Here is a 27,878-nt window from a genome sequence, read left to right as displayed (position 1 = left end):
CAGCCCCTTGCAGCAGAAGTAGTGCCTCAAAACCAATTAGTGCTTTAAATCACTTCTGACCTTGAGGAACATTAAGTGTTCATAATAGCATGCTGCCAAAAAGCTTTTGAAAAAGAAAATGAGAAGGAGAGAGGGCGGGAGGAGGAAACGTCTCTAAAGAGAGATGTGAAGATGTGAAAAAGAAAGAAAAGGATAGTGTTATATCACCAGAATGGGAATTCATTGTCATGTCATGTCCAGCATGGGACTAAGTTATCACTCCAACGTCTTTTCGGTCTCTCTGTGGTGATGATGAATTGAGCGGAGGTGAAATAAACAATGATAGCTCCCTATGGCCAGTTAAATTCTACATGCAGTCTACCCAGACCAACAACAAATCAAACATGCTAATTAGGCTACCAAAACTGCAATGAGACAAACAGATAACAGGAGGATCACAGATCACAGCCGCAATCCCAGCTGTCAGGATGATGATGGATTCATGAATATCGGGTCAAATTTTCAGGACTTAGCCTACTTGTTAAAGTTGACAATTCAGCAGTATGAATTTCACTCATTTGTGATTTTCCTAGCAAATTTACAGAGACAGAGAGACAGAGACTCTGAACCAAGTAGCCTACGGTGGGATGAAGAAATGATTTATTGAAAATGAAATGAACAAACGCACTATTGAATACAGAAGCTGGCATGAACACAGGCGATGAACACAGATCAGTCAACAAGGGGCAAACGCTGAGGGTAAATACACGAGGGAGAAATGAGGCACAGGTGGGGCAATTAACACAGGTGAGACACATGAAGTAATCACAGGAAGACAAGACACGGGAAATTTCACAAGCAGGACAAACAGGAGGCAAACCATGACACAAATCCAGGGGGAACTGGATCTGACAGACACATTTAAGCGATCACAAACTGTTTTCCCCTGTGATAATGGTGAATTTTAGGAATGTCAGGCTGAAATTTTCAGTCCTCACTTGTTACAGATAGATAAGTCACCATGAATTTCCCTCATTTGAACATGATTTGAAGGCCACATTTCACATCAGAACCACCCTCACGATGTTCCTTTGCTGTTTGCAGCACAATCTATAAGCTGCATTCTTAGCTGTTAGGAGCATTCCTCTCTCTTTCAATTGTGATATTTTGCGATAATGGGCTTGAATTAACACAGAGTTGGTACTGAGAAGCCAGTAGTATCATTTATTAGACAGATTTATAATGTTCCTTTACTATTGGATTTAGAAGAGACAATATTAGTTGTCAAGGTCGGAGGAAATTAGCTTAAAAGACCTGGTTGCAAACATGTTTATTTCTGCTGTAAAGTTGAAGTAGGAGTCTGTGGGGATCGATTTGCTTTTGGAGCCAGCCTCAAGCAGCCATTTGAAGAGGTACAGGTTTTTGGTACATCTGTGATGGCTTCATTTTTCAGCATTAGAGGTTGCTGCTTGTGTATAACATATCAAGATGGAGAGCACCATTATTGTCATTGAGAGCATTTTAGCATTTAGGCCAAAGACCAATTGTGCCTAAGTGTCCTCACTGTGTCACTGAGTGGCTGCACACGGTTGGTCTTGTTCCCTTTGTTTACAGTCAGCTTCTTATCCCCTCATGATGAACAAAACCATCTTGATTATATCATGTGAAACCCTCTACACACTCAGCTACACTGCTGTACAGTACAGGCTACATTAGATGTATTATTTAGTAATCCAATGCACATACTGTCTTGCTGTGCAGCTACCATCTACTTCACATTATTATACTGTAACCTATTCATCATTAAGAAGAAGCTCTCTAGTAATGTTGTTTTCTGTGAAATGCATTCAGATTACAATGGAACAATAGCTGCACATGGGACCAAAGGAACAGCTTGCCATTCGAGGAATGTTCAATTTCACAAGAGTATGTACCACTTTCATATCAGATACTCATATGACCAGCTACTGGTTAGCTTAGCTTAGCAAAGAGACTGGCAATTTTTAAAGGAAAGATATGTCTTGCTTTTAACTACACGTTTGCATGCAGATAATAGCTGTCTAATGCAGACATTTAGATAAATTAACAATACATGACCTCAAGATACAAAATGCACATGAACACTGGGGGCAGTGCAGGGACAGCCAGCTGCTCTGCACTGAAAGGCTCAGTGTTGTGGTGTTTAATGAGCAGACTAATCCAACAGAGCGAATCATCAAACATCTTGGCAAATATTGGTTGGTGTTTCTGAACTTTCACTTCTAACACTGGAGAAATATTTTCATGATGTGGGACTCACAGACCATCTGCAGGGGCACCGCTGTCAGTTCTTCAGCTGTGATCTCTAACTAAGAAAAAAAAGGGAAAAGAAATTCAGCCTCATCCTCCAGTAACATGTGTAGCACTTTGACAATTATGTTCCAGAGACAGCTGGTTGTCTATATATCTCTGGCTTTAGAGGTGCCGGTGGGCAGATGTTGCTATGTTTGGACAGAGCTGCAGGCGTGCAGTGACTTCCTTTCCCAGTCTGTACCCTAAGCTAACCAGATGCTATATATTCATTGCACAAACACAACAGCGGAATCAGTTGTCTCTTCAAGTGAAAAAGCAAATATTCATATTCCCCAAAAATGTCAAATGAATCATTTAAGTTTAAGCATATTCACATACTGCAGCAAGTAAACAGAAACGTGTCCACAGATTCATATGAGGCTAATTATGTTTCAACACATAATGCAAGATCAGTTAACTTATCACAGGTATTGTGACAAAGCTGCTGCATATTCAAAGGTCATTGAAGCTATATTGTTAAATGTAATTCTTCTACCGTGTGGGAAACTTATGACTCATGAAATAAAACCAATTAGATGTAATTACATTTAAAAAAAACACACTTAGCAAGATGAGGTAGCAAGAAGAAACTATCAACTTCAGTGTTTGTGTGTATGATTCACTCTTTGTTATAAAAGTAGATGATGGAAACTAAAGGAGTCAGAGCAGTGGGGAAATCAGAATTGAAGGATGAAAAGAGGGGACGGTTGGGAGCGAAAGAAGGAGAAAAAATATGTTTTCTGTGTCTCTGCTTTGCATGCTGCAGCTTGTTTTTGAGGCATCATGAGACAAGCTTTGGAAACGAGAATCTAAACTGACATCCATTACGCCGCCTCCGGCGAGACATTGGGACAGAAACCAGGCACATAATTAAACCAGTCTCTCCACAATCATTACAACATTGTGTAGTAGCTTTTTTTTTTTTTTTTTTTTTGCCAAGAAACTAGCAGAAAGAAGCAAAAGCAGACTCACCACACACTGCCCCTCTGTCCCCAGTAAACACAGACACACACACACAACTGTGTACGTTTGCTGACTCTACTTTTTCCCCTTTCCTCTGTGCAGATTCACTTAGCTGCCAACTAATAAAAATAATAACCAACAGAACATCTTTGACGCAGAACAGAGCAAGATGACAAGACCAAGAGCACTCACAGTAGACAGAGTTGTAAACAGCTCCATGCCTAAACACTCAATACTCTTGCATAGGCCGACGGTACACTATACAGAATTCCCACAGTATGGAAGGGACAGTATGTACAGATCCATAGTAGCTAAATAGAAAAACAGCATCTTAGTCACAGCACGAAACCACTCAGTGAATTATCAACGGTACAAAACAAACGTCACGATCCTGCTACTAGACAGGCACAGAAATAAACAACAACAGTGACTCTGGCACACACGCTGACTCACACAATTACATCTACAAAGCAGATGAGTCATATTTCATTTTTAGATTAACTAATGATAAGTAAATGCAATTTGTAATTCAGTCTTTTTCAGATCTTTGCTAACAAAGACAATTTATTACACAGAAGGCCAAACTACCGTAGCTGCTTTTGTTCAGATTTGTCATTCACCACTGAGAGATACAGTATATGGCTGCTGAACTGTGAACTGCAACTAGACAATTAGTCACACACTGAACTGTAGAATACATCAAATAGCTCGACCACCCACAACAGCAAAACGCTGCTCAAACATTAATGCATAAATAACCCTTAAAATACTCAGTAACATAATTTGTAATGGAAAAACACTCTTTACACTATAAAACTCTTTAACTTTTTTTTACTCCAGTAAAAATATTTAGGATATGACTTGTAATCAGAGTGTACTATTGCTACCATTCATTACACAAAGTATCCTAATGGTTGCACTACTGTCCACTCATACACTGAGTGCATTTCTCAATCAGTGCATTCGATTATCAGTTTCATAATTTGACTAGCAATTGAGTGTTTATATTTACCAACAGTTTACTCTGATAAATTGTTTTTCAGTTCAAGATACTTTGGGGATTTTGCATATGAATAGTGTAAACACAAAATATACTGAATTATAAGATGATAAATTGTGCTGCATTGCAATAGATTAAGCTATTAGGCAAAAATTACAATCATTTTTATTGTTGCTGTTGTTAATAGTCTAGTTTTTCTCTCCTGGATGACTTTGTTTCCTCAAGTTCTGTTGAAGAGATCCTACATACTGTAAGTCATGATTTGTACAGGCACAGTGGAATATTTGGGAGACTGTGATCCAAGAAATTGGGCATTTCCTCTCCATTGCAGCCTGGTGCAACAAGTCAGCAGGATGTCGGATCTTCTAACTGCGCAGTCATACTTCAACAAATGAGATCAGATACTGCCACCTTGTGGTTACAGATTACATTGCACTTCACTTCTGCCTGATGGCTTTTGAATTGGATTAATGTTTTTGCTTCTTTGAAGTAAAACATGATGACTAATGTAACCGTTGAAGTCAATCATCCTCAACATCTTACTGTTCTCTTGAATAATGATCTTCAGTGTGAACTGACTCGAATATTAATTAACTTCAAAGATGGGAAAAACATTATGTATTATACATGACAGAACTTCCACCCACTTTAGAATAATTCAATCTTGCCAAGAGCCTCCTCATTACCTCATACCTGAATTCAAAGATGCCTCTTGCATATTTCAAAAGCAGTCACTGAATGATTCACAACATCAAGGAGACAAAGAGGAGACGCAAAAATAAAAAAAAAACACTTGTGTGGCTTTTGAGAAGGGCCCCGACCTCAACCGACTGAGCTGTGGAACTATAGAGTTTGTTGTCTTGACAATATTTTTTCTCAGAAAATATTTAACAAATTCCAGAAGTTGTATAGAAACAATAAACATATTTGGATATGGATTATTTTTCCGTAAAAGTATATCTACCTCTTTTAGGAGAATCTTTTGCAGACCTATTTAATGAGGTTTTATAATGGGAATTCTACAGAGCCAAACTGGAGGAAAGTGGCCCACAAACCAAATATCTAAAATATTAAGAGTGTTGGAGAAAATGGCACAAAAAGTTGTGTTGTGCTTTTTATAGTGCAGGTTTAGAGAATGTTCTCAGCTCAAATAAGGACATTTAAGTCAATATTAACAGACTTTTTCTTTGTTTATCATATATTTAACCACAGAACAGAAGGTAAACATTTGAAGTAATTCTATTTCTTTATTTCATACTTCATGTCAAGATATCTTTTTTCATATGAAGTTGTTATGCCTCATAACAAAAGAATGTTTAAAGAACAAAGGGAAAATCGTGGCTCACAAAATAAAGGCATCATCTCATAATATTCTTTACAAAGTCATCTTACAACGAACAAAAACAAGAACAATGTCTCAGTTGTAACAGCAGAGTACAATATATCAAAGTTCCGCACTAAAACGTTTGACTTTAATCTAACTGTGACAAAAGAAAAAAAAAATATTGAACAGAAATGATCTGTACATACAAAAAAATAGATTAACTCCTGAGATTCTCTGTGGGAGAGAGAGTCGCTGCTCTAAAACCTGCACCACAGCAGTAAGCAGAGCTGTATGAAAAAAATTGGTCTTCTTCTCTGATAAAAAGCGTTGCAGTGGTGCATGATTTGGAGCAGCGTCTGACCCTGCCCGACGACTGGTGATGTGAACAAGTGCCAGAGTGAAACTGCAACCAGAATAAAGTCAGAACTGATTCTTGAATCCTATGTTTACTCAATCCAGCCATCATTCTCTTTTTTTTCACTGTTGTTTGAAGATATCTGATGATCATCATAAATGAAAAATAGAAACCAAGAGTTCCTCGTTAAACTCATTACACGAGCAGATACGACATGTGGGGGGGGGGGGGTAAGTGTATAAGTATCTCTTGTTCACAAGGACATTTACAGGCAATGACAACAACTCTCTCTTTAGTGACCGGAAACTTTGGTAATGCAGAAACGGCTTGAGATACCCGACCACTTCATCTTAATATTGCTTTGACAAAAGTAATCATATGCTTTACAATAATCACTGACGGCACGACCATTTGACACACGCATTCACACAGAAGAAAACCTGACAAGAAGTTGGCGAGCAAATATTTATGTATACAGGAGAGCTGCAGAGACAGTCTTACGTGGTCTACTGTCAGATGTTTCCTACGGGATGAAGACAGATGCTTTATGGCTGGTACTATTACACTGTTTACATTTAACACCACCACCACCTCCTTATCTTAAATCTATACACAACAAAGTCAGAATATCAGTCAAGGGGGGGGGGGGGCTTTTATGCCTTGCTGTCTTCTAATCTCTCTGCCTTTTTCTCATACGCCTTCCTCCCCACAGCCAGAGATAAACTGAGATCAATCGGCAGTTTTTTCCCTCTCCCCTCCCCAGATCCAAGAATTGGGGTTTTTTGGATGAAGACAAACACGTTTCCATCTGTTAGGGAGATCTGTTTTCCAATGGATGCATTTGAGAGGAGTCCTTCTGTCCTTTGCCAAAGCCAAAGTCCCAGTTGACATATCACTCACACAGTCATCCATAATCTGTCCTTTTTTATCTGCCAAAGATTATGATGAAAAATCTGTTATCCTAACTTAACCCACAAACAGTTCCCGCGTGGTGCTGATTCAATTCTTCCTCGTAAAAGGAAGAGGATGGGTGAATCTCTGAAGTCTTTCACTTTTCTAGTGTCCGTTGGCCTCGGGGGCCGAGGCGGGGGTGGAGGGGGTGGAGGAGCGAGAGGCGACCGAAGCCTTCTCTCCGCTGGGACTGGAGGCTGACGCCGCGCTGTCGGGGGCCTTGACCCCGGCCAGACCGACAGGGGACACCCCGGCTGCTGCTGCCGCCGCCGCCGCCGCCGCTGCTGTGGCCATGGCGGCTACCCTGCCTGCGGTGATGGCAGAAACTGATTTGGGTTGAGCCTGAAGTCCTGGGCTGCAGATGAGGTGATGCCTCTCCCAGTCTTTGTGCTGGCAGAAGGAGCCACAGTAGCGAGCGGCGTTGCAGCCGCTGCAGGTCTCGCTTGCTTTGCGGCCGCAATTCCAGCAACACTGAGGAGGAACAGAGAAACAACTGTGAGTTTTCACAAGAGTGGAGGTTCTTGGATTCAGATTTGTGTTGTCACTTAATTAGAGTCGGTCTTCTCTCAAAAATAAAATTCCTTCACCCTGCATTTACAATTTTTCTGGTCACTTGGGAGCAGTGAAAAAAAGCTATAAACACACCACTAACACTCCAACACCTTCTGGTTTGCACAATAAACAGCTGTCTATTTACCCATGCAGCAGATATGTAGGAGCATTAGCATTTATTGGGAGTCATATTTCTGTCCATGTTAGTCTCCACTAACTCCAGTAACTGAGGGAAGTATCTGACTGGATCTGAGCCTGTGCTCACCAGTGGATAACTAGCCTAATATCTGTCAATCTGTCAGTTAGAACAAGACAGAAAGAAAGAAAGAAAGAAAGAAAGAAAGAAAGAAAGAAAGAAAGAAAGAAAGAAAGAAAGAAAGAAAGAAAGAAAGAAAGAAAGAAAGAAAGAAAGAAAGAAAGAAAGAGGGTGGTCGACAGATAGAAAGAGGTAGATAGATGGAGATAGAGAGGGGTAGAAAGAAAGAAACCCAATAGTCACCAGCAGTGCACCCACCAAAACAGTAAAAGCACCAGCAGTGACCATCCCTCTTAGTTTTAGGACTTCATGCTTATTGCACTGGCTTGATAACCACCATCAGTGCTCACCTCACTGGAATCCTCCTGTTCATTGATGACCATGATGGCGTCCTCCTGAGCCTTCCTCTTTGCGTCAGCCAGGGTCTTTTCCATCTTCGCCCTCTCGGAGGCGATCATCTCGAAAGCCTTCTGCTCGGCCTCGGCTACAGCTTTCTGAACCTCGTCCATGGCCTGACGCTTCACCTCATTCACCGCCTCTTCTAGATGATCGGGGAAGATAAGTTTAGTTTACGTGTTTAGCAGTAGAAAAAGACCACACAGCAGCTTTACATTATATTTGAGTTGTGCTTTGAATGTGCCGTAATCTTAATTGTTGCTTTTCTATCTAATAAAACCTAGTAGCGTTCTTTTTATAATGATTCAATTTCAAATTGTATGGTGTTCTTACCAGCTTTCCTCCAGATCTCATCTGTAACGTATGCTGAGCCTGGCCGTGGAGCAAAGTCTCGCTGGGAGTCTGTGGGAAAGCAGAGACAGAAGGGATTAGCACCTGCCAGGGCTTATAGAGATATTAAGATGATTAATTGTTGAAATAATGGTTCAGTTTGTGACTGACAGCTCAATCAAGGTAACAGGTGCTCACAAAGAAAAGGCCACACAGGAAGGCAGTAATAATATCTTTGTAATGTCGATGCAAACAAGGCTGCATATCTAGGCCACAGAAGAACCAATGTAATTGTTGTTTATCAGAGTCTTGGACTGATCTGAGATCTGACAACTTCAGAAAGGAATGTGTTTGGCTTGGAGGGAATATGTGAACCAACAAGCTGTGTCAACATTCTGTCTGCTCGCCTCAAATCTCTCTCTCTCTCTGCATCTCAATTCATTTCTGTGCTGTGCTGCGCCCCCTCCCCCCAAATCTCTCATATCCTCACCCCTGCTTTCTCTCTTTTCCTTCATTTACATCCTCTCTCTTCAACCGAGCCTGCGTACAACACCATTTCCACCCCCACTACAGTCTTTCTCTGCCCGAGCCCAGGCAGGCAGGCAGGCGGGCAGGCGGACTTCCCGGCTGGGGGCCCAGATGGTGCTCTGGCGAGTCAGCCAGCTCTGGGTCTCTGAGCCTGCAGGACGGCAGGACGGCCCTTCTGTGGCCGATATGGCCGAGGCCAGTCCTGGCACTTGTCTGTGACTATGGACCAGCAGGGGGACGGCAAGGCTGGCAGTCACAGAGAACACTGCCAGTACACAGCAGACTGGGGGACTAACTGTGGAGGGATGCACCAACAAACCGACATGTGACTTTAGGTGCAATTCTATAAATAACCACTAGGTGGAGTATGAAATATAAGAGAGCCTGCTGCCTGGTATGTCCAAATCCTTAGATCTCATCAAGACATTTGGGTCTGGTTTCTAACTGTCTCAAGTGGTAACTATAGTCGCCTGTCTCTAGGATTCAACGACAATCACTATCTCTGAATGAATTCCCAATAGTGACACACTCTCCTGCCAAAGACATATCTGTTTTTCAGGACTTGGATTGATGCTCATCTATGATCATAAAATATCAGTTCACCCTGTTAATACTATCAGGGTATCTGTATTTTAGGTGACCTGACTCTTTAGGTATTACCAAAAAAAACCAAAACCTGATGTCCAATGAGTTACCTTGAAGCCATCCTCTCCAGTGAAAAACAACAAATACCAAACTCAGACACGTCAGAAAATGTGATTGATATCTGCATACCAACACGGTTCCACCGAAAAACAGAAGAACCCACCTGTCTCTGCGGAGTGAGGGCTGTGTGTCTTGGAGAAGGGAGCGGAGCCCGAGCCTCCTTTGCGTGGATCCTCCTGCTCGCTTGAACGTCGTCTCCAGTAGTTAAGCTCCTCGCGATCTGACTCCTGGCATCGTCTGAGCACGCTCACTGACCTCCGTGTCTTTTCCACCATGTCCACGATGCAATTCAACACCTGAGGGCACAAAAGAATGTGTTCTTTGAGTTTGCTTTTGGCAAACCATAACAAGAAAAAAACCTGATTATATCTAAATGTCACCAATGAATAATGGGAGATTAGTGGATCTGCAGTAAAACAAATTACATTTTACATTCTTTCTATATCACAACCTATTAGCGGTGGTGCTACTTGTCTGCAGACTTACATGGTCCAGATGCCTCCATTCATCAGCCCACTCTCTGTCTGTCAGTCTGTGGTCCACTGGCTCCTCGCGGTAGCCCCCATTAGTACCTGATTAAAACACACAGGAGACAAACCACAGGCCAACATGATTAACATTCCTCTTAATAGAAAAGAAGCCACAAGTGTCAGTAGGTATGAGAAAGGTGTGTGCATATAAATAGCTTTGTTACTTCCATTTTAAAATTTGAGTTAGCTTCATTATTGCAGCACAACATAAACTGTGACTTAAAAAAGTAAAAGAAATGTATACATATACGTATGTATTTCAATTTCTTACAATAGTGTGTACATAATACATACATGTATACAAATCTAGTGTAATATTAGACACACATCTGCATGTGCAGTCGTGTCATGGGCATAGTGCAATTTAGTCAATGCTGCACTTTATTGGGGCATTGTGCAATCAGATTAAATTTAATCTTGCACATGTCACTTTAGCACATAGCACTTTAATTAGCACTGTAGCACTTTATAACTGTTCTGTAATCTCTTGGTCCCCTTAATACTTTTTCGGCCAGTTAATATACGTATGTTGTTCATGCCATATGTTTGTAAGATGTCAAGGTGTTATCATGATGCATTGTCTATTGTTGTAGTCCTGCCTCTTGTGCTTTTATCTTCATTGTTTTTATGTTTAACATCAACCTGCCAGTGGGACTGGGGATGGAAATTAAATACAATCCCACATATTTACACAAGTGTTCATTAATATGTACTGTTCCCATTTTAATAAATAAATCTGAAATCTGAATCTGAAAAAAGAAGCTCCTTAAATACTAAATTCGAAGACAGGAATCGGGTAAAGTAAATAGGGAGCAAAGAGCAAAAAGACAATAATATGTGAGATGGACTGAGGAACTGTGAGAGAGAAAGCTGGGTGAAAGAGAAAAAGAGAAGCCTGTGATGCAAAACAGACTCCCAGCTCGCAGAGCTTGAACACATCTGGAAGTCAGCTGTCAACCACACACACATACACACACTCCCCAAACTTCTCCCTTAGCACCTCCCCTCCTGGAGCTCACAGCATTCCAGTAGGGAGACACTCAGGCTGAGTGGAGTGGCTCCACTTCTAAACACAACCAGCCGGTCTGACACTCAATGTGGACCATTACAACCACACACGCACACACACACACACACACACACACACACACACACACACACACACACACACACACACACACATACACATACAGACCTATCTGTTTCCAATTCAGTTATTACACAACGCTGTGACTTTAGCAATATCTAATTGTACATTCAAAAGTAATAATACAAGCTTGTCCTCATGCAGAGCCTCAAAACACACACAGACACACACGCATACACACTGCATGAACATACACACACATATGCTACAAAGATGCAAACCACAACCTCCTAAAATTTAAAAAGGAACAGCCAACAAGAGGCCACATGCACACAGAGCCTGTTGAAGAGACTAATGATTCCCTCAAGCACGCACTCGCACATGCACACACACACACACACACACACACACACACACACAGACCAGCCTCTTCTCCACTCCTGGTTCTCATCAGTGTTCATCAGTTCAAAGCCATGAGTGTGTGGACTGATGTGTTTATACATGTGCATGCGTATGTGTGTGCGTGTGCGTGCATGTGTGTGTATGAGTTAAGTGGCGGCAGGCGGGCGGGAGGCTGTCAGACAAGGGACTAAGGCCTCGTAAACACAGCACCTCTACCATGAACATATCAAGGTGTGCGTCTGTATGTGTGCGTGCTTATGTGCCGTATGTGTGTGTGTGTGTGTGACTGTGTCTCTGAGCTACTGCTGTTTCCACTGTGTGCTGACAAGCCCCAAATGGAGGGCAGATATACACCAGAGTAGATCCAACCCCCCCCTGCCTGGACAGTATGGCTCTGTTTATACACACATGTAGACTCCAGAGACGTACGGGAGCGGTTACACAAACACAGAGACCACCCGTTATCGCACAGAATATGATACGTGTGTGTATACGCGTCTGTTTTTATGCAACTATTTCATTTCAAAATGTGTTTATTAGCCACTTGCACTCGCACTTTTGCGCAGAGCCAGGCTGAGTGGTCTGCAGTAACATAGGATATACTGTATCGTAGCAGAGCATCTACCAACTGCTACAAATTAACACGTCGCTTTGATTTAATGGTGATTTGTCCCACTGCTAGCGCCAACTTCTCACCATCAGCAATAATGTAATGTATTATAGTTTTTTATTTCCATATATGAATTACTGCAATATTGTCTGGTCTGCAACTTATCCAACTTACCTGAACAAATTACTGTTAATCCAGAAACGATTTCGTATAGAACCATCTGCACCCCTTTTTATGAAATATTCAATATTTCCCATTCACAAACTTAATGTCTTCCACTCATGTTTGTTCGTGCATAAGTTTATCAACGGTAAACAAAATCTTCCTGACACTTTTCAACATTTTTTTTTACTTTTTCATCTGACCTTCATTCATATTCAACTAGACATAGTGGCAATCTTCATCTACCCTTCTGTCGAACATCTGGGCATCAATTTAATATGCCATTTAGAGGTCCAAAACTCTGGAATGGTCTAGATGTGTTTCTGAGGTCAACATCATCTTTCACATCCTTTAGAAAGTTACTGAAAAAACACCTTATGTCATAACCTTCAGTGTTGTTTTCCTGATGTTAATTATGCATCCATCTTCCTATCTTTTGTTGTTTATGTTTTATAGTTTTTCTATGTTGCATTGTACATTTTATTGTTCATCTTGAATGTTGTATTTCTTATTGTTTATCTTGAGTTTCATGTAATTCTTTATACAAGCCCTCCAGGCTCTTTTTTGTTTAACTTGTGCTAAATAAATCAAATTCAAAAATTCAAAAAAATGTAATAAAATGTGAAAACAAGAAAATGAAATGCCACTTGGACAATTAGGTTTGCCATCACATACCGGGGACTCTGGGCCTGTCTTTGAGCTCGCGGATCTCCAACATGCGCTGGCTGTGCTCCCGGTGGAGGATGTGCGGTGCTGCAATGTCATCCAGGGCGTAGTGCTGCAAGGGTGGAGGGGTCGGGTGGAGCTGAGCGCTGAGGGGCAGCGGGTGGGCGGGGCTGTGTCGAGGAGCGGGGCTGATTGTGCAAATCCTTTTGGCGGCGGGCTCCATGGCAACTGGCGGACGTTCGTGAAAGCCGTTCTCTTTGGCCCTGGAAAAACAAAACGGCAAGTTGTCTCTCACGTCACATGACACTGTGCTTATGCTTGTGGCCTGTCACAGCATCACAGGTCTCGATTTGCCACAGGTTTGGTGCTTTGATCCTAACCTGCTGGGGCTGTGTCTCTTGGTGGCGACATCAGGAGGCTCCATCAGCAGCTCGGAGGAGTCTGGAGAGGAGGCCAGGGTGGTGCTCAGCAGGAGGTGCTCATGCTGGGACAGGTACTGGGCTGGGGTCTGCTTGGCTGCCCGTGCACAGTGGAGCAGCTCCCTCTGCAGCAGGGGTAGGTTCGCCTAGCAAGAGATAAACAGACATGTAAGGCTTTATTCTAATTTACAAAAATAAAGAGCAAGAGAAGGGCATTTTAAAGGTAGATTGTGTAGGAATTACTCCCATCTAGCGTTGTGGTTGTATATCGCAAGCAACTCAATCGTATTTTTCATGCTGCATTCACGTGAAATTGGGCAGACGGCAGACGGATGACAGCCGCTGCACGTAACGGCATAAACAAGCCGTGGTCCGTCACGAGGCAAAACAATACACGTGACAATATGTTGTCATGGCGATGTCGTATTGTTTACCTGACCCACGTTTTACCGGCTTTCTCTCGACTTCTGTGACTAAAATGACATCTGGTTTGTTACCGACGGCCGTCTGCCCGACTGCACGTGAATGCAGCATCAGTGTAACGCTCCATTCCTCCTCACTGCACCGCGGTGACTTCGATAGATAACAGGAGAAGTTACACAATTTCCCTTTAAAGACTTCCTGTGTTTGACAGAGCATCATTGTAACAGTATAAATGTATTAATCTGATCCCATAGAGCTTTTCAGTCACTCTCATATCAGAGGCCAATGGACAGAAAGCCCCAGGCAGCTGGCTGTTAAAGAAGAGGATGGGAGATCTGGAGAAAAACAGACCAGATCGCTCCTGTAACAGAACTGAGAGACCTCCTGCAGAATATGCTTAGCTGTGAGGGAGGGGGAGGGGAGGGTTTGCTGACTCCTTGAGGTCTGGCTGTAGGGCCCAATATGGGTCTGGGTGTTGTTCTGTGGCTGCCTCCTTGGTGGCTGTGGTTTCTCCTCTCTCCAGAGAAAAAGGCAGATTTTTTCAAAAGCTGCTGCTAACCCCCCCCCAACCCTCTGCACAACACATTGGTCACAGCAAAGATATGCAGGGTGATACCAAAGGCTTAAAAACATTTCAAAACAAATGATACACAGGCTCCACATCTCCCTCATTCCTCAAACCGCTCTCCCTTTCTTTCCTTTTTTTTAATATTTATCTGTGGCTGTCTCCGTCGTATCTTTCCATCTCGCTTTTGTTCCCTGCATTTCCCTAATTAGGAACAGACTCCGGTGTGTTTGCAATTACACCACTTCCTCACTCCCTCTTCTCAACCCTTTTCTTGAGAAACCAACTCAGTAACCGTTCTAGTTTTGTGACTGACCTCCTCCCCCTTTCACATGGCAGATTCTCAAAACTCTAACGCAGTTTCCCAACAAAATCCAAACTTTCTTTGCCATCCTGTGATTGATGACTTGCAGCATCTCTCTTACTTCACCCATAAGATGCTGATGTTTCAGCTTCGTGGTCGATCCTCTCTTACACCCTGTGCTCTCTTTTTGCCCGTCTCACAGTCTCCTCTGTTCCCTTCTTTCCCCTCAGGCCCCCAGCTAGCAGACACATGTGCTGTGTGTCAGTTCAGCAAAGGGCTCTTGAGGGGTTCAGCGGGGCGGATGCTAGATTGGCGGCGCCTTGGCAGCTGAATGCTCTTTTAACAGGACAGCGGCTCCATATGGCGCACTGGAACCCATAAAAAAGGGAAGGGAACACTTTATAGGCATGTTTCACACTTCCGAGTCCCTGCTTCTCCCTCTCTCCTCCTCACCCACCTCTTTCGCTCTCCTCCTTACCCACCTCGCTCTCTCTCTTTTCCACTTCCTCACCCCTTGACTTTGTCCCATCTGTCCATTTTTTACCCCCACCCACCCACCTTCCTCTTCTTTTCTCTCTTTCTTAAGACAGACTAACTCTCAAGGAGCAGGAATTAAGTTGCAGGGACCCCACCCCCTTGTAATAAATTAGTAGAAGGAGGAGAACAGAGGTTTCTTGTCTCAGCACCCTCAGACAGACAGCTGGAGGGGCTCCAAAGGTGAGTAAGAGGTAAAGCGTGGAAAAAGAGCAGATTTTCAACTGCTTAAAGTTACAGCGGTGCAACTGACTGAAGATTTATGGGCCGCTTTACTGAAAGGAGCTCCTAAAAAGTATACTCTTGCAGGCTCCCCTGGTTACAAAAGGGACTCAAGAGGCTGTTTAACACACACACACACTCATCTGTTGCTTGTCAAGTCAACATCAAGTCAATCTTGATAGCTACTTCGAACCACGAAGAAGCAGTTTATTCAATTACTAACTCTAAACCAGAGGCCTATTTATAGCACTGCATTGCATCCTGGAATGAAGTGTAATGAATCTGTTGCTTCTCTGTGTGATTGCCCATAGATTATTCACAGCATCATGAATGAGATTGTATATTAATGTCAAGCGCCTTCTGTTCATTCTGCAGTTAATAATAAAATCGTAGTTGACACAGGCAAGACATCCCAGGCTGATGAGAGGGTGATGTGTTCAGGGGGGAGGAACGAAAATAAGGAAGTGGTCCAACGGAATAATGCAAAGCAAATATAGGAAGATATCATGGGATGGGCGATGAAGATGTGTTTACCTTGAGAAAAGGAATAACAAAAGGTCGTAAGGGGAAGTTGGTGGCCTCCTGGAGCCGCGAGTGAAACTCCTCAATGGTAACTGTTGAATTCTAGGACACAAGACAAGTGAAGATTAGGAAAGATAAATAAAGACAATGAATAAATATGCATGGAAAAGTTATTTACAGCAGCAGTCGCAGTTGCAACTTAATCTGAGGTCAAGAATGGGAGATGAAATGCCTTTTTTTTTAAAAAAAAAACAGGATACAGGATCATTTACTCATCATCAGCATGATAACAAAGCAACTCACCACGAGGGCTAGAACTAAGCTTCGGACGCTGTCTCCAATCTCAGGAGAAATGTCGTTGCCAAACTGCTGCAGCGTGGTCAGGAAACGTTTCAGCTTGCTCAGCTGGCGAGCCCCACAGGTGGCCGGCAGCTGCTGGTTAGCTAGCGATGAGGAAGAGGAAGAGGACGGTCCGTTGCTGTAACGCTGCGGTGGAGATGGCACTGCATTCAAGGTTGGTGGGGAATGATGATTCCCATTGGTCACTGGGGATAAGAGATGAGATGAAGAGGGAATGAAGGCGGATGACTTTTTTTTTTTTAATTATGACTAAGAATTACATTTCAGCATACATTAGGGCTAGGATTTATTTTATTAAATTAGACAATTAAAGTCTTCCATCCATTAGTGATGCTGTTTATTAAGGCATACCCCAGATTGGTTGCCATCTTAGCTTATGAATACAAATTTACCTTTAGGTGGGGAAAACATAATCAGAAACAGACTTATTCAAGACAAGAAAAGATTTGAAAATGACTTACGTGCTGTGGTGGAAAAAGAGGCTGGGCGAGGACCGCTGGGGTTGACGGAGGGCAGGGGTGGCATGGTGGAGCTGGTACTGCTGCTGGGGGCTGATCTAGAATGAGTCTTAGCATCCACAGGAGAACCGGGCATGGCAGGGCTCTTCTTCTCTCTACTGTCTGTAGAAAACAAGAGGAAGGAGGTCAGCTGCAGGTCAGAAACCAGAGGGCTTTTAAAAGACGTTGTTGTCCTGCCGACACAGCGGTGAATGAAAATCAGAAACACGTTTTTGTGACTCACATCCCACCACACATGGCTGAAAGTTACTTGAACTGTGTTGCTCCTTTGTTATTTAGCTAGTAACTTTGAACAAGTGTTTGTTTTGATAGTTGCTTTTTTCACATTGCACTATATTGTCTCTGCTAAACCAACAGCCCACACACAAATGTACAAAATAACACACACACATTTTTCTTGAAAACCATAAAAAGACGTGAACGAATTTAACTCACTAATGTGTCATCATGACAAAAAAACAGGTCAATAAATGCCACCACTTTAACCCTCCATATAAACTCATTGCTTAAAAGTCACAAAAGGTGGCACAATAGAAAATGCCCCCCCCCCAAACCCTCTTCACATCACACAACACCTACTGCCAGGGCATCAACCACCCTACACCCCCCCCCCCCCTCCCTTCCATCAATGAGACAGATGTCTAAAGTTTAGCCCCTCACTCCCAACTATTCAGATCAATAACAGAAGAAATGCTGAAGAAGCCTATTGTGAGAGAGAAGAATGCCCCCTCATTGAGCTCCCCAGAAAATGTGGGCGGGGACAGAGGGAGAAAGGGACGGCGCTATTTCACGCTTTACTAACAAGATCGGCAAAGCTTTTGAATGTTAAACGCAACTTCTCAATATGCTATTTGCCACTGAATGAGACCACCAGATAAGGGGAGAAAGTGTGGTGGAGGGGGCGTGGTGTGGTGGTGGTGGAGCTGTGGGATCAGAAGGAGTCTTTGTCTCTTGGAGACCCATGAGGGCAGGGTCCCGTCTCCATTTAGAGTGGATCAGACTTTTCTAAGAATTGACGATTAATAGACAAGCACGGTCTCACAGGTCATGGGTCAGCAGAGAGCAGCTTTTTAAAACGTGGTTTCATGGTTTTAAGGCTTTGACTTCAATGGCACCCTGTATATCTTTTTCACAGCTATGAACTCTGCATGGCCTTGAGCCACAGGGTCCCACTTTATAAAGGCTTAGGTTGGAAGGTTTAAGCCGTCAGCACGTAACTCAGAAGGTCTCAAAAGGAGGAATCACGCCTATTAAATGAGTTAAGACCATTTTTAGACTTGTTAGTGAAAATATGTGTAAAGAACACGCAGTAATCAACACGTTAGGAATTTAGAGAACAGTAAAATTACACAATAAAACACAATCATATGTGAATGCTCCCCCAATGCGCACACAAATACTTAAACTTAGTTGAACTCTCACTTTGCTGCCGTCTTGAAAACAAACCTCTTTCCTTTCCTGGAGTCCGTCTATGCAACTCATCTGTCATGTCTGCAACTCATTATGCAGCTTTGACTGTTCTTCCTTCTGTTTTGCAGCCTCTATCTCTCCCTCTGCCTCTTTCCCTCTCAGCCCCGTGGCCTGCCTGCCATCGCTCCACCTGTTCACCAACATAGGGGGCAGGAAGGAGGGATCTATGCAGACATTTGGACTGTCATACCCACCACACACACGGTCTGCCAGTGCACCGCAGGAAGCAGCCTGCAGCACGCACACACACCGGTTCCAAAGCTCTGCACACTCTGTCCATATGGCCAGGAAATTAGACTGACATCTCAATAACAGAATCAACGGGGCATATGGCCCTTAGTGTCAACACTGTTACCATGTAAACAACTTTATATAGACACAAGACGTAGGATTTGGGCATTCAACGCGTGCTATATAGTCGCCTTTGCATGTAAATGTATTCACAAGTTATTTGTTGACACATCATCATCAACAGTTCTCCACTGGCAGTGAAGAGGAGTTTTCTGTCCAAATTGCCTGTCATCCTCATAAAGCTTTAAAAGGCCATGCTTGGTAGGCCCATTGTGTTTGACAGACAGGCCATATAATACAAACAAGCAAAACAGACAGAAACATATGTCTGATAATGCTTTCAGAAATGAACTGCAACCCTGAACACAACTAGACTTTTACCCGGAGGAGCGCTATAAGAGAACGCAAATGTCTGAATCGGTTGGAACAGACATTAAACAGACTTTATCCTGCCAGCTCCCTGGTACAGGGTCTGTGTAATGTCCAACTGAGACCATGTGTCAACAGAGCAGGACATTGTCTGCTGGATTCACAGCGAAGAAGTGGGCATATTTATTATGTTTCTATATCATGTGACTGGTGCCAGATGATATGCGACAAACTGTGATGTCTGTAGTGTATTTTTGTGTTACATCCTGTCCCCTGTCCCCTCTACCTAGGTGCCCACCCTCACCAACACTGCAAAAACTCAAATATCTTACCAAGTCTTATTTCTAGTCAGAATGAAATTTATAGTCAAAACAAATCTCATTATACTTAAAATAAGACACCTCACATAAAAGTAGCTAGTTTTTAGACACTTTTTACTTCTTTCAAGGATATTTTCACTTGAAATAAGTAGAAAAATCTGATAGTGGAGCAAGTTTTTCTTCCTTATTACGAGCACAAAAAAAACTTGCTTTCACTGGCAGATTTTTCTACTTATTTCAAGTGAAAATTATCTAAAAACAGGTTAATTTTTAGGTGATGAGTCTTATTTTAAGTGGAAAGACATTCGTTTTGACTAGAAATTAGACATTTTGACAAGAAATAATTTTTAATAATTTTTGTAGTGCATTACCATTTAGAAGATGTCAAAACAACTCCAGACTCTTCACACTGTCCAGAGTTCATATGAGAATATGCCTCTTATTGTGCATCCATTTCAGCATGGAGAAGTGAGGATACAGCTGCGCTCGCACAATCTTAAGATGTGAACTGGTCTGTCATTAGCCACGCCAGATGTATGATGGCCAAAACAGGAGACATCAGGTGTGTGTGCGTGTAGTGCTGACAGCCCATAGAGAATTGCCTCTGCTTGTCAATTAGACAGCGCACATAGCTGGATGACTTCATCTGGCTCACGAGCACCTGAGTCCACTGTATGCAGTCACAGGACTGTCAGGGGAGGCAGCTGTCACAGCAGACACACAACACACAACACACACACAGTGCACAAAGTGGTCTAATGTTAACTTAGGTGAATATTGGCTTAGAGGAGGATGTGGACTGTTTGCCTGGTCTAAATGCCACCTGTCATCTTGGCTCTAATGGAACAAAGGGGAAGCACACAAAGCTCCGCACCGCACATCAACAGGATTACATGGAAATGCCACAATGCATAGACAACACTTTGAAGCAAAAGGATGCAAACAGATTGAAGATAACTGTTGTGAAATACACCTGAAATGTCTGACTGATAAAGACGACAATATTTATAAAGTCTGCTCTGGGCTTCCTCTATGTCAAACAGATGCTATAGATATAAAGTTTTACAGTCTTGTACGTTACCTGGGCTGACTTATTTGCTCTCTACAACAGTTGTTATTGCAGGGATGGAAAACCTAATGTGCATCTGTGGCGAGGCTGTTGTTGCTAGCCAGGTGTTCCTTGTTTGTTCAGCTTCAGGTGACGCTCGTCTGCATTAAAACATTCAATCTGCTTTAATTGCCTCTGCCTCTGCAGGTGATGCAGAATGAGGCAGAGACGGGCAGAGAGGAACAGAACTGGGGTATTCCCACTGTGCTGCCTCTGACACTTGAAAGCGATTCATTAAATAATTAGAAACGACAAGGCAAATAAAGCGCAGAGGACGTTCATTTACATCCTAATGTAAAGCGAGGATGGATAACCTACTTTGAGTCACTGCAAATAAATTACACTTGATGTGATGTATAAATAAATGTGTTCAGTGTTAGGGTTTATTAAGCTCGTGGTTTAACTCTAGAGTTTAAATTCTCTGTGAAAGGTTGGCAGCCGTGAGTCATGAGTGTGTGTGTGAGTGTGTGTTATTGCTGCTATCGCTGTCCTGTCATTGTAGATGAGGTGAGAGAAGATGTAACACAGACTTGACTCATTTATCAGTGAGCCAAAAAGACAATGCACAGCATGTGTAACGCTACAACTATGTGGGATCTCAACACGGATATATAAGTGCCCCAACACACATATAAACATGCAATTGGTCACTAAACCAACAGCTTGACTGCTATAGGAAGGGAATGTTAGCTGAGTTATAGCCTAGCTGAGCTGAGATCATTTGTCTTACAAGTGCAAAGCTTTCGTGAATATCATGTTTAACGATAAATACAAATATTTAAGTCACATTTACACTGCAGTTTTCTCCTTAAAAGACAACAGTGTACATCCTTCTTTTAGATGAAACCCTGTGTGTTTTGATGGCTATAGCTTAGCAGCTAAAAAGGTCACGTAAATAAGGCAACTTGTGAGTTTTTTTAAATGCTATTTTTTCAATTGTTTGGTCTGGTGAGCTTCCCGCACCCATATCTACTCTACGCTAAGCCAGCCCCAACGTGACCTTAACATGGCTGTGAGTGCACAGACATGAACTTTCTAACGCTTCTGGCCAACATGTTGGTGTAAAATCATTATCCTGTCTCCAATCACAGCCAGCCATAAACACATCTGAGACAAATATGAAATCTCTTCATTTTAACAAGTAACAGAGTTTTCATATGAAGGAAATATGAACACAAAACAAAGGCTGCAGCGATTTGATTTGAAAATTGACCGAGTGAGATAACACGACCGTATAGTCTCCATACAGGAAGTGGGAAAAAAGTGTAAAGACAGAGGATTTTGTCTTGAAGCTTGGGGCAAAAAGAGACAAGCTAACAGCCCTCTTAGCACCCATGCAACTGATGGGCACCTCTCCCCCCTCCTCCTCCTCCTCCTCCTGTACCATATGGATCTAATCGGCCAAGAGCTGGCCAGCTGGGACCTCCAACAGTCACCTGTGAGGGAGGAGAAGGAGGAGGAGGAGGAGGGGGGGGGACTGCTGGAGTCTCCTCCACTAAGCCAAGGCTGCCCCCTCCTCCACACAACACACACACACACATCTCTGTCTTCCCTCCAAGGACAGGAGGAAGGGGGGGGGGGTGTTGTGTGGAGGGGAGGGGAGACACGAGGCGGCTGAATGCGAGCGAGTGGACTTAAATGCCAGGGAGACAAAGGCTGCACCTGGTCCCCGTCCGTCCACGCACACCGCCACAATACAGCACACATCTGTTCCTCTATCCTGCTCCCTCCTGACCTCCACCCACCCACACACACAGACACACACACACACACACACACACATACAAATACACTCTGCAAAGGCAAGAGTGCTTGCACCAACACTCACAGAACCACATCCACTTATAAAACAGATAATTCAACAACGTATGGTCTCTCTCAGTGTCGGGTTGCTGTTCTAACCTTACGGCTAAACAACAGGTTCAAGGACCTGCGTGTGTTCAGTGTCAGATTTCTGAAAATGAGGGAACATGTGTCCTCTCCGCTTATTTCAATCAACTTAATTAATATTATTGCTCTCTTGGGGGCTGACACCTCCTCGATTGTTGCCACGACACAGAGGCCTCACTTCCACTCCAAGCAGACATCAAATACGTTTTACAGCACAGTCCTGCTTTATGCATCGTTTACAGTATAACCACAAGCTTCAGTTTTACAAACCTGTATGATACAGGTCAGTTCAAATACATCTGTGCATCATTTGCATTATTTTCAAATTCACTGGAAACAGTTGTCAATCTCTTTCCATCATCAGTTGGTATTCATAGTAGGGTCCAAAAGTTGACTACTATGTGAAGGAAATCACTGTAACACGTATTTACAGACACTATTAAACAAGCATCCACAGGAATAAGATATTAGTCTAAAAATTAGTGGCGCCAGAGGTGGACAAGGAGGCATGCAGAGAAGGACAGAGAATGGGGAGGAGGTGATAGAATATACTATTTATATTCTAATACTAATACTGTTTTCATTTGGTTTCATCGGGAAGACTAGGCTGGTTGTCAGACTCGGAGCCAGGCTGTTTTTCTTGGCTCTCATTACCACCTTCCAGCCCCATAGACTACATATTTGGACAAAACCCAATGTCAACACTCTGCTCCTCACTCTGCGAGGGAGGGGAGGTGGCAAGGTTGACAGTAAAGGAGGAGAGCGGGGGAGAGAGATGTAGAGAAAGGTAGAGCGAGAGAAGGAGAAATGGGGGAAAAACACAACTGTATATGACTTCCATGCAGGCACATGAAGAAGCACAGATGTGTTCGAGGGGTGAACTCGTCACATTTCCCCAGGACGAAGTGATGATGAGAGAAGCCCTCACATAACCTCGTCACTCAGTGAGATAATTACAAAAACACTGCTGTAATCCACCATGCCACATAGTGAAAAAAAAGGGATCCAGGGATGGAAATGTACTTAGTGGCAAAGGGAGAGAAAAAACGAAAAGAGGGGACGGCAAGGCAGACAGACGTCGTCCATAAAAACTAAGAATGAGCAGTAAAAAGAGGCACAGTGATGTTATGATGGAGGCGGAGGAGGGAGAGGAGGTTTGGCAGAGGTTGGACAGTAAGAACGAACAGTGTCCACGTGTACATGAGGTCAGACTAAAGGGAGAATAATAGAGATTAATGAGATTTGAAGTTTCTGACCTTACAAACACTCAAAAACACAAAAGTCAGAGATAAATCATCCAGGCAAGTTTCATGCTATGTTTGCTATGATTTCACAATTGGATCCTCTTTAAACCCTATCACTGTGCGAGTAAGGACTAAAACTTGAAGCGACATCCATTGCCTATTATAGAGAGGCAAAGTGGGAGGAAAAGTTCTGTTAATTTTCTGAATAAACAACTTTAAGTGTCGAGCATCTGAAGCTGTTCCAGGACTTGGATGCAGATGAAACTCATGGTTGAATCAGGACGAAGCATGAGCAACTGCGCTGAGAAACATCTGGTTCTTTGATAAAGAACCATAACCATAAACCTAAATTATCCAAGATACTCCCATGTTCCCGTGCTCCTGTGCTGAAGATATTATTAAAAGAAGACAACTTTCAAACAGACCATGAAGCATGACTTCATGTCCCAGACATTTAGAGGCAAACAAGAAGGCCCACAGCGGGTGACTCGACAGATACAATGGGGAAATTGTAGGTATTTGACTTTGAGTCACATGTGTGTGTAGTTACACTCAGCCTCTGTTACAGGCTCCACCGTCTGTGTGTCAGATGAATGTGTGTTATTCAGAGTGGCACAAATTTTAAAGGTACATTGTGTAGGAATTACTCCCATCTAGCATTGCGGTTGTATATTGCAAGCAACTCAGTCGTATTTTTCATGCTGCATTCACGTGAAATTGGGCAGACGGCAGATGGACGACAGCCGTTGCACATAACGGCATAAACAAGCCTCTATGTAAACAAGTGGTCCGTAGCACGAGGCAAAATAATACACGTGGCAATATGTTGTCATGGCGATGTGGTATTGTTAACCTGACCCACGTTCTACCGGCTTTCTCTCCACTTCTGTGACTAAAATGACATCTGATTTGTTACCGACGGCTGTCTGCCCGACTGCACGTGAATGCAGCATCAGCGTAACGCTCCATTCCTCCTCACAGACGTCACCTCGACCTGAGCCGACAGCTCTGGTGTCTCCGCTGAGTTTCACGCTGCCACTGAACGTAAAAACATGGCGACACCACATGGCAGCCAGCACCGAGCTTACCCGCTCCATGTAGATATGAATGATATGAACGGCAAATTCAGAGCTTACCGGAACACTTCAGTTTGTTGATGGGGCTGATTACTGATAAATGAAAAACAGACTTTTGAAGGAAATAATCGGTTTTGTGAATAGATAACAGGAGAAGTTACACAATGTCCCTTTAAACACAGATGCACTCCAGCGTCACACACAGCTGGGCTGATAGAAGTGGAAGTGGATGTGTGTCATCATGTGTGTGTGTGTGTGTGTTGGCCCCATTTACCAGGTGGTAGGGCTGTCATCGGCTGAGCGGAGAGAGGACAGTTATCCCTGAAGTAACACACGCACACCTGTGAAATGGCCTGCCCGAGGCACACCCATACAAATAACAACTGTGACATAACCGGGACAATTCGAATCTGTCAATCATCACCTCCAGACACAAAAGCTGTGACACTCACACACATACACACAGACACAACCCCTCCCTCACTGAGGCCAGTAGATTATCTGCCTATCTGGTTACAACCCTTCTCACCTCTCCGTAGCTAATTGGTTAGCCTGCCCATCAATCACCATGAACCTCATAATTCTTTAAAGTCCAAACCACCAAGTGAAAAACAATCAGCAGGAGAACCTAAAGATTCGTGACCATTTAAAAGTAAGTTGTCCTTATTTTCCTTTTCCTATTTCCATTTCCCCGCCACCCAAAAAAAAAAGAGAAAAAGATGTCAGGACAGACTTATAGAGCTCCCCTGCACTGAAGATGTATATCATCGTGTCTGTCTGGAGGATTAAGGCTGGGTGGCTCCTACACATCACAAGCCCAGACAATTGCATTCAGGCAAAATACTGTTTTTCCTCAACTCCGTACTTTGGGTGACATGCGTACGCAGACACACGCTCTTAACTGGTGAGTTACAGTAGTCCATAAAACAAAATACGAGCTCTAGACATGAGAAAACAAAGTAAAATGTAAAGACTGCCCTGCTTCAGACCAAGTGTCAATGGCCTTAACAGCCAAATGGCCTGGGCTCACGTCCAACCAGATGTTGCTATCACCACAGGCCATGCAGGAGACATTTTCGTGGCCTTTCCTGACCCAGACTGGGAAAGTGGGACTCTCTTAATGTTCAGGTTCAGCTCAACACTTGTACATATTCACCATGTTACTGACATTTATCTGGGGTAGCTATAGGCACTAGGCAGGTGGGAGCGACTTTACTTGACAGTAAAAACAGGACAGTTGATGGATGTATACAATTTGTTTCAGATGTCTCCCCTTTCCTGTTTTTCCCTCAGGTTTTTAGACTCCTATTTTGTCGCCTGGCCCTTCTGGAGCACACGATACTTTCAAAAACATACTGTCAGTCAAAGCTGTTGTGAGTCACAGCATGGAGCTCAGAGAACACTGAACTCACTCAACTCACTGATAAATACAATAATATAATATAAAAACAAATAAAATACATTACCCCCTCTTCAAGCGTGCTTCACAGAGGACTAATCTGTCACCCAAAGGGTTTTTTTGGGGGGGGCTGAACAGTGAGAGTGGTCCACAAACAGAACTGTGGGCAAGCTTAGCCCAGCAGTATGAAAGACCAGAGCTCAACAGCCGTTGAGAGAGACAGATAAGTAAAACAAAGAGGCCAGCTGTGCTCAAAACAAAGAGCAGAATGAGACAGATAGCCGTGGAGGATGAGTGTACGGTTGTGAATGTGTGGGCAGAGGTGTGTTTTGATGAGACTGTTATCGTCGTGTTATGTTGTGCACTGCGTGGGTTTGGTTGCACATATGTTTAAGAACACAATGTTTTATGTCTTATGTACAAGGCTTTTTGATCATGAGGTAACATTCTTTACTATAAACAAGGTGCTGCAGTGCGAGTAGCAAATGATTATAGGCAAGAAGAGAGAGGTTTTTTGTTTTCTTTTTTTCTTAGTAAGAATTTCTTGCCAGCAATTTCTCAGAAGTAGACAGAGGGAAATGCAATGGAGAGAAAGAGAAAATAATGACTAAGACAGACAATTCACCGAAAGGCAGCACCACCCATTTCTTGTCCACCCACACACCTAACAACACAAGCACATGCAATGGTTTTTTTTTTGTTGTTGTTTTTCTTGCAACCTCACTTGGGTATCAATTCTTGTCTGCTGGGGTTTTGTGTGTAACACTTCATTTCCAGGAAAGTTTCACAAGTTTAATTGCTGTTGCTTAGTGTTTTCATATGCTCTCAAAAAATGCTAAGGTGCGTTATATCTATGGAGAAACTGGAAAATCCTATAGCTTCGGGATTCCTATCTCAGTGTAATTTCAAAGAGAAGCTAATGGTGCTGAACGTACTGAGAATCAGTTTTGATTTCATTCTCTGATATACACTTTACTGTGTATAATATGTCCATCTGTGTGTGCTGGATACAAAGCTGCTAACTTGCCTCTCACAGATTCCAATTAAATGTAATTTATTATTCATCTCATTACAAGGACTATTAATCCCAAGTCAGGACTTGTATTGATTTGTTTGAGGACTTGCGTTGCGGTCAATTTATAGCCTTTTAAGCATGTGCTGAAACTCTTCCCTTCTCAGACCTCAACAGCCCAGTAAATGAAGATCTTGTCTTGGGTCACTGCACGGGTCTGTCAGGCCAGCAAGGGGTCAGCAGACCCTTTAGGAGACCTCTGACTCATGCACTTAGCACAAGGAGAGGGGCTCCCATACAATGTCAATGAGGTTGCAATAGGAAGAGGGGGGCAGGTGGCTAAATGCTCATTGACACAGATCTGTATCTGCACATTCATCAACACACAGAGTCAGGAGATGTTCCCCGTGATGAACCAATCTTTTAAAGTGCTACTTGTAGTGACTGAGCAGTTTTGGTTGAGTAAGTGACCTAACCCTTTCATGTCCATATACACACACATAAGCTCACACAGTCAAACACACAACCACTGGCTTGAACCCCTGGGGCCAGATATCACAGTCCTCGCCACTGGAACTAATAGAGCACTTCCTGCATCAAACTCTTGAAGCAGCTGCTCTATTCTCTATGTATGTGTGTGTTGAGAAAAAAAAGGAGGGGGTGCTCTGTGGATGAATTCTTCAGATAATAGCATGGTGAGCATGG

At 43.1% G+C, this 27,878-nt stretch overlaps 1 protein-coding gene across 3 annotated transcripts in view; it reads right to left on the bottom strand.

Annotated features, from left to right (window-relative positions):
- Window positions 1-5,500: 5,500 nt before the first annotated feature.
- The window catches only part of cbfa2t2 (CBFA2/RUNX1 partner transcriptional co-repressor 2), a 38,430-nt gene continuing 16,052 nt past the window's right edge, over window positions 5,501-27,878 (bottom strand). For 2 of the 3 annotated variants that reach the window (XM_085777684.1, XM_085777685.1), the window contains exons 2-11: window positions 16,938-17,096; window positions 16,420-16,661; window positions 16,129-16,218; window positions 13,508-13,692; window positions 13,137-13,390; window positions 10,157-10,242; window positions 9,774-9,966; window positions 8,441-8,509; window positions 8,062-8,252; window positions 5,501-7,374 (exon numbers count right to left, since the gene is read on the bottom strand). In XM_085777684.1, the coding sequence (XP_085633810.1) occupies window positions 7,009-7,374; window positions 8,062-8,252; window positions 8,441-8,509; window positions 9,774-9,966; window positions 10,157-10,242; window positions 13,137-13,390; window positions 13,508-13,692; window positions 16,129-16,218; window positions 16,420-16,661; window positions 16,938-17,096 (1,835 nt within the window). In that variant the 3' untranslated portion in view covers window positions 5,501-7,008. Of the gene's footprint in view, window positions 7,375-8,061; window positions 8,253-8,440; window positions 8,510-9,773; window positions 9,967-10,156; window positions 10,243-13,136; window positions 13,391-13,507; window positions 13,693-16,128; window positions 16,219-16,419; window positions 16,662-16,937; window positions 17,097-20,525; window positions 20,635-27,878 lie in introns of those variants that run through there. The other variant, XM_085777686.1, reaches the window with a different exon arrangement.

The sequence above is a fragment of the Trachurus japonicus genome, chromosome 5 (assembly GCF_045865225.1).
Source record: "Trachurus japonicus isolate A0001 chromosome 5, Traja_1.0".
Classification (NCBI taxonomy): Eukaryota; Metazoa; Chordata; class Actinopteri; order Carangiformes; family Carangidae; genus Trachurus; species Trachurus japonicus.
Note: the sequence above shows the minus strand (reverse complement) of the source record. Positions and strands in the feature narration are given on the sequence as shown.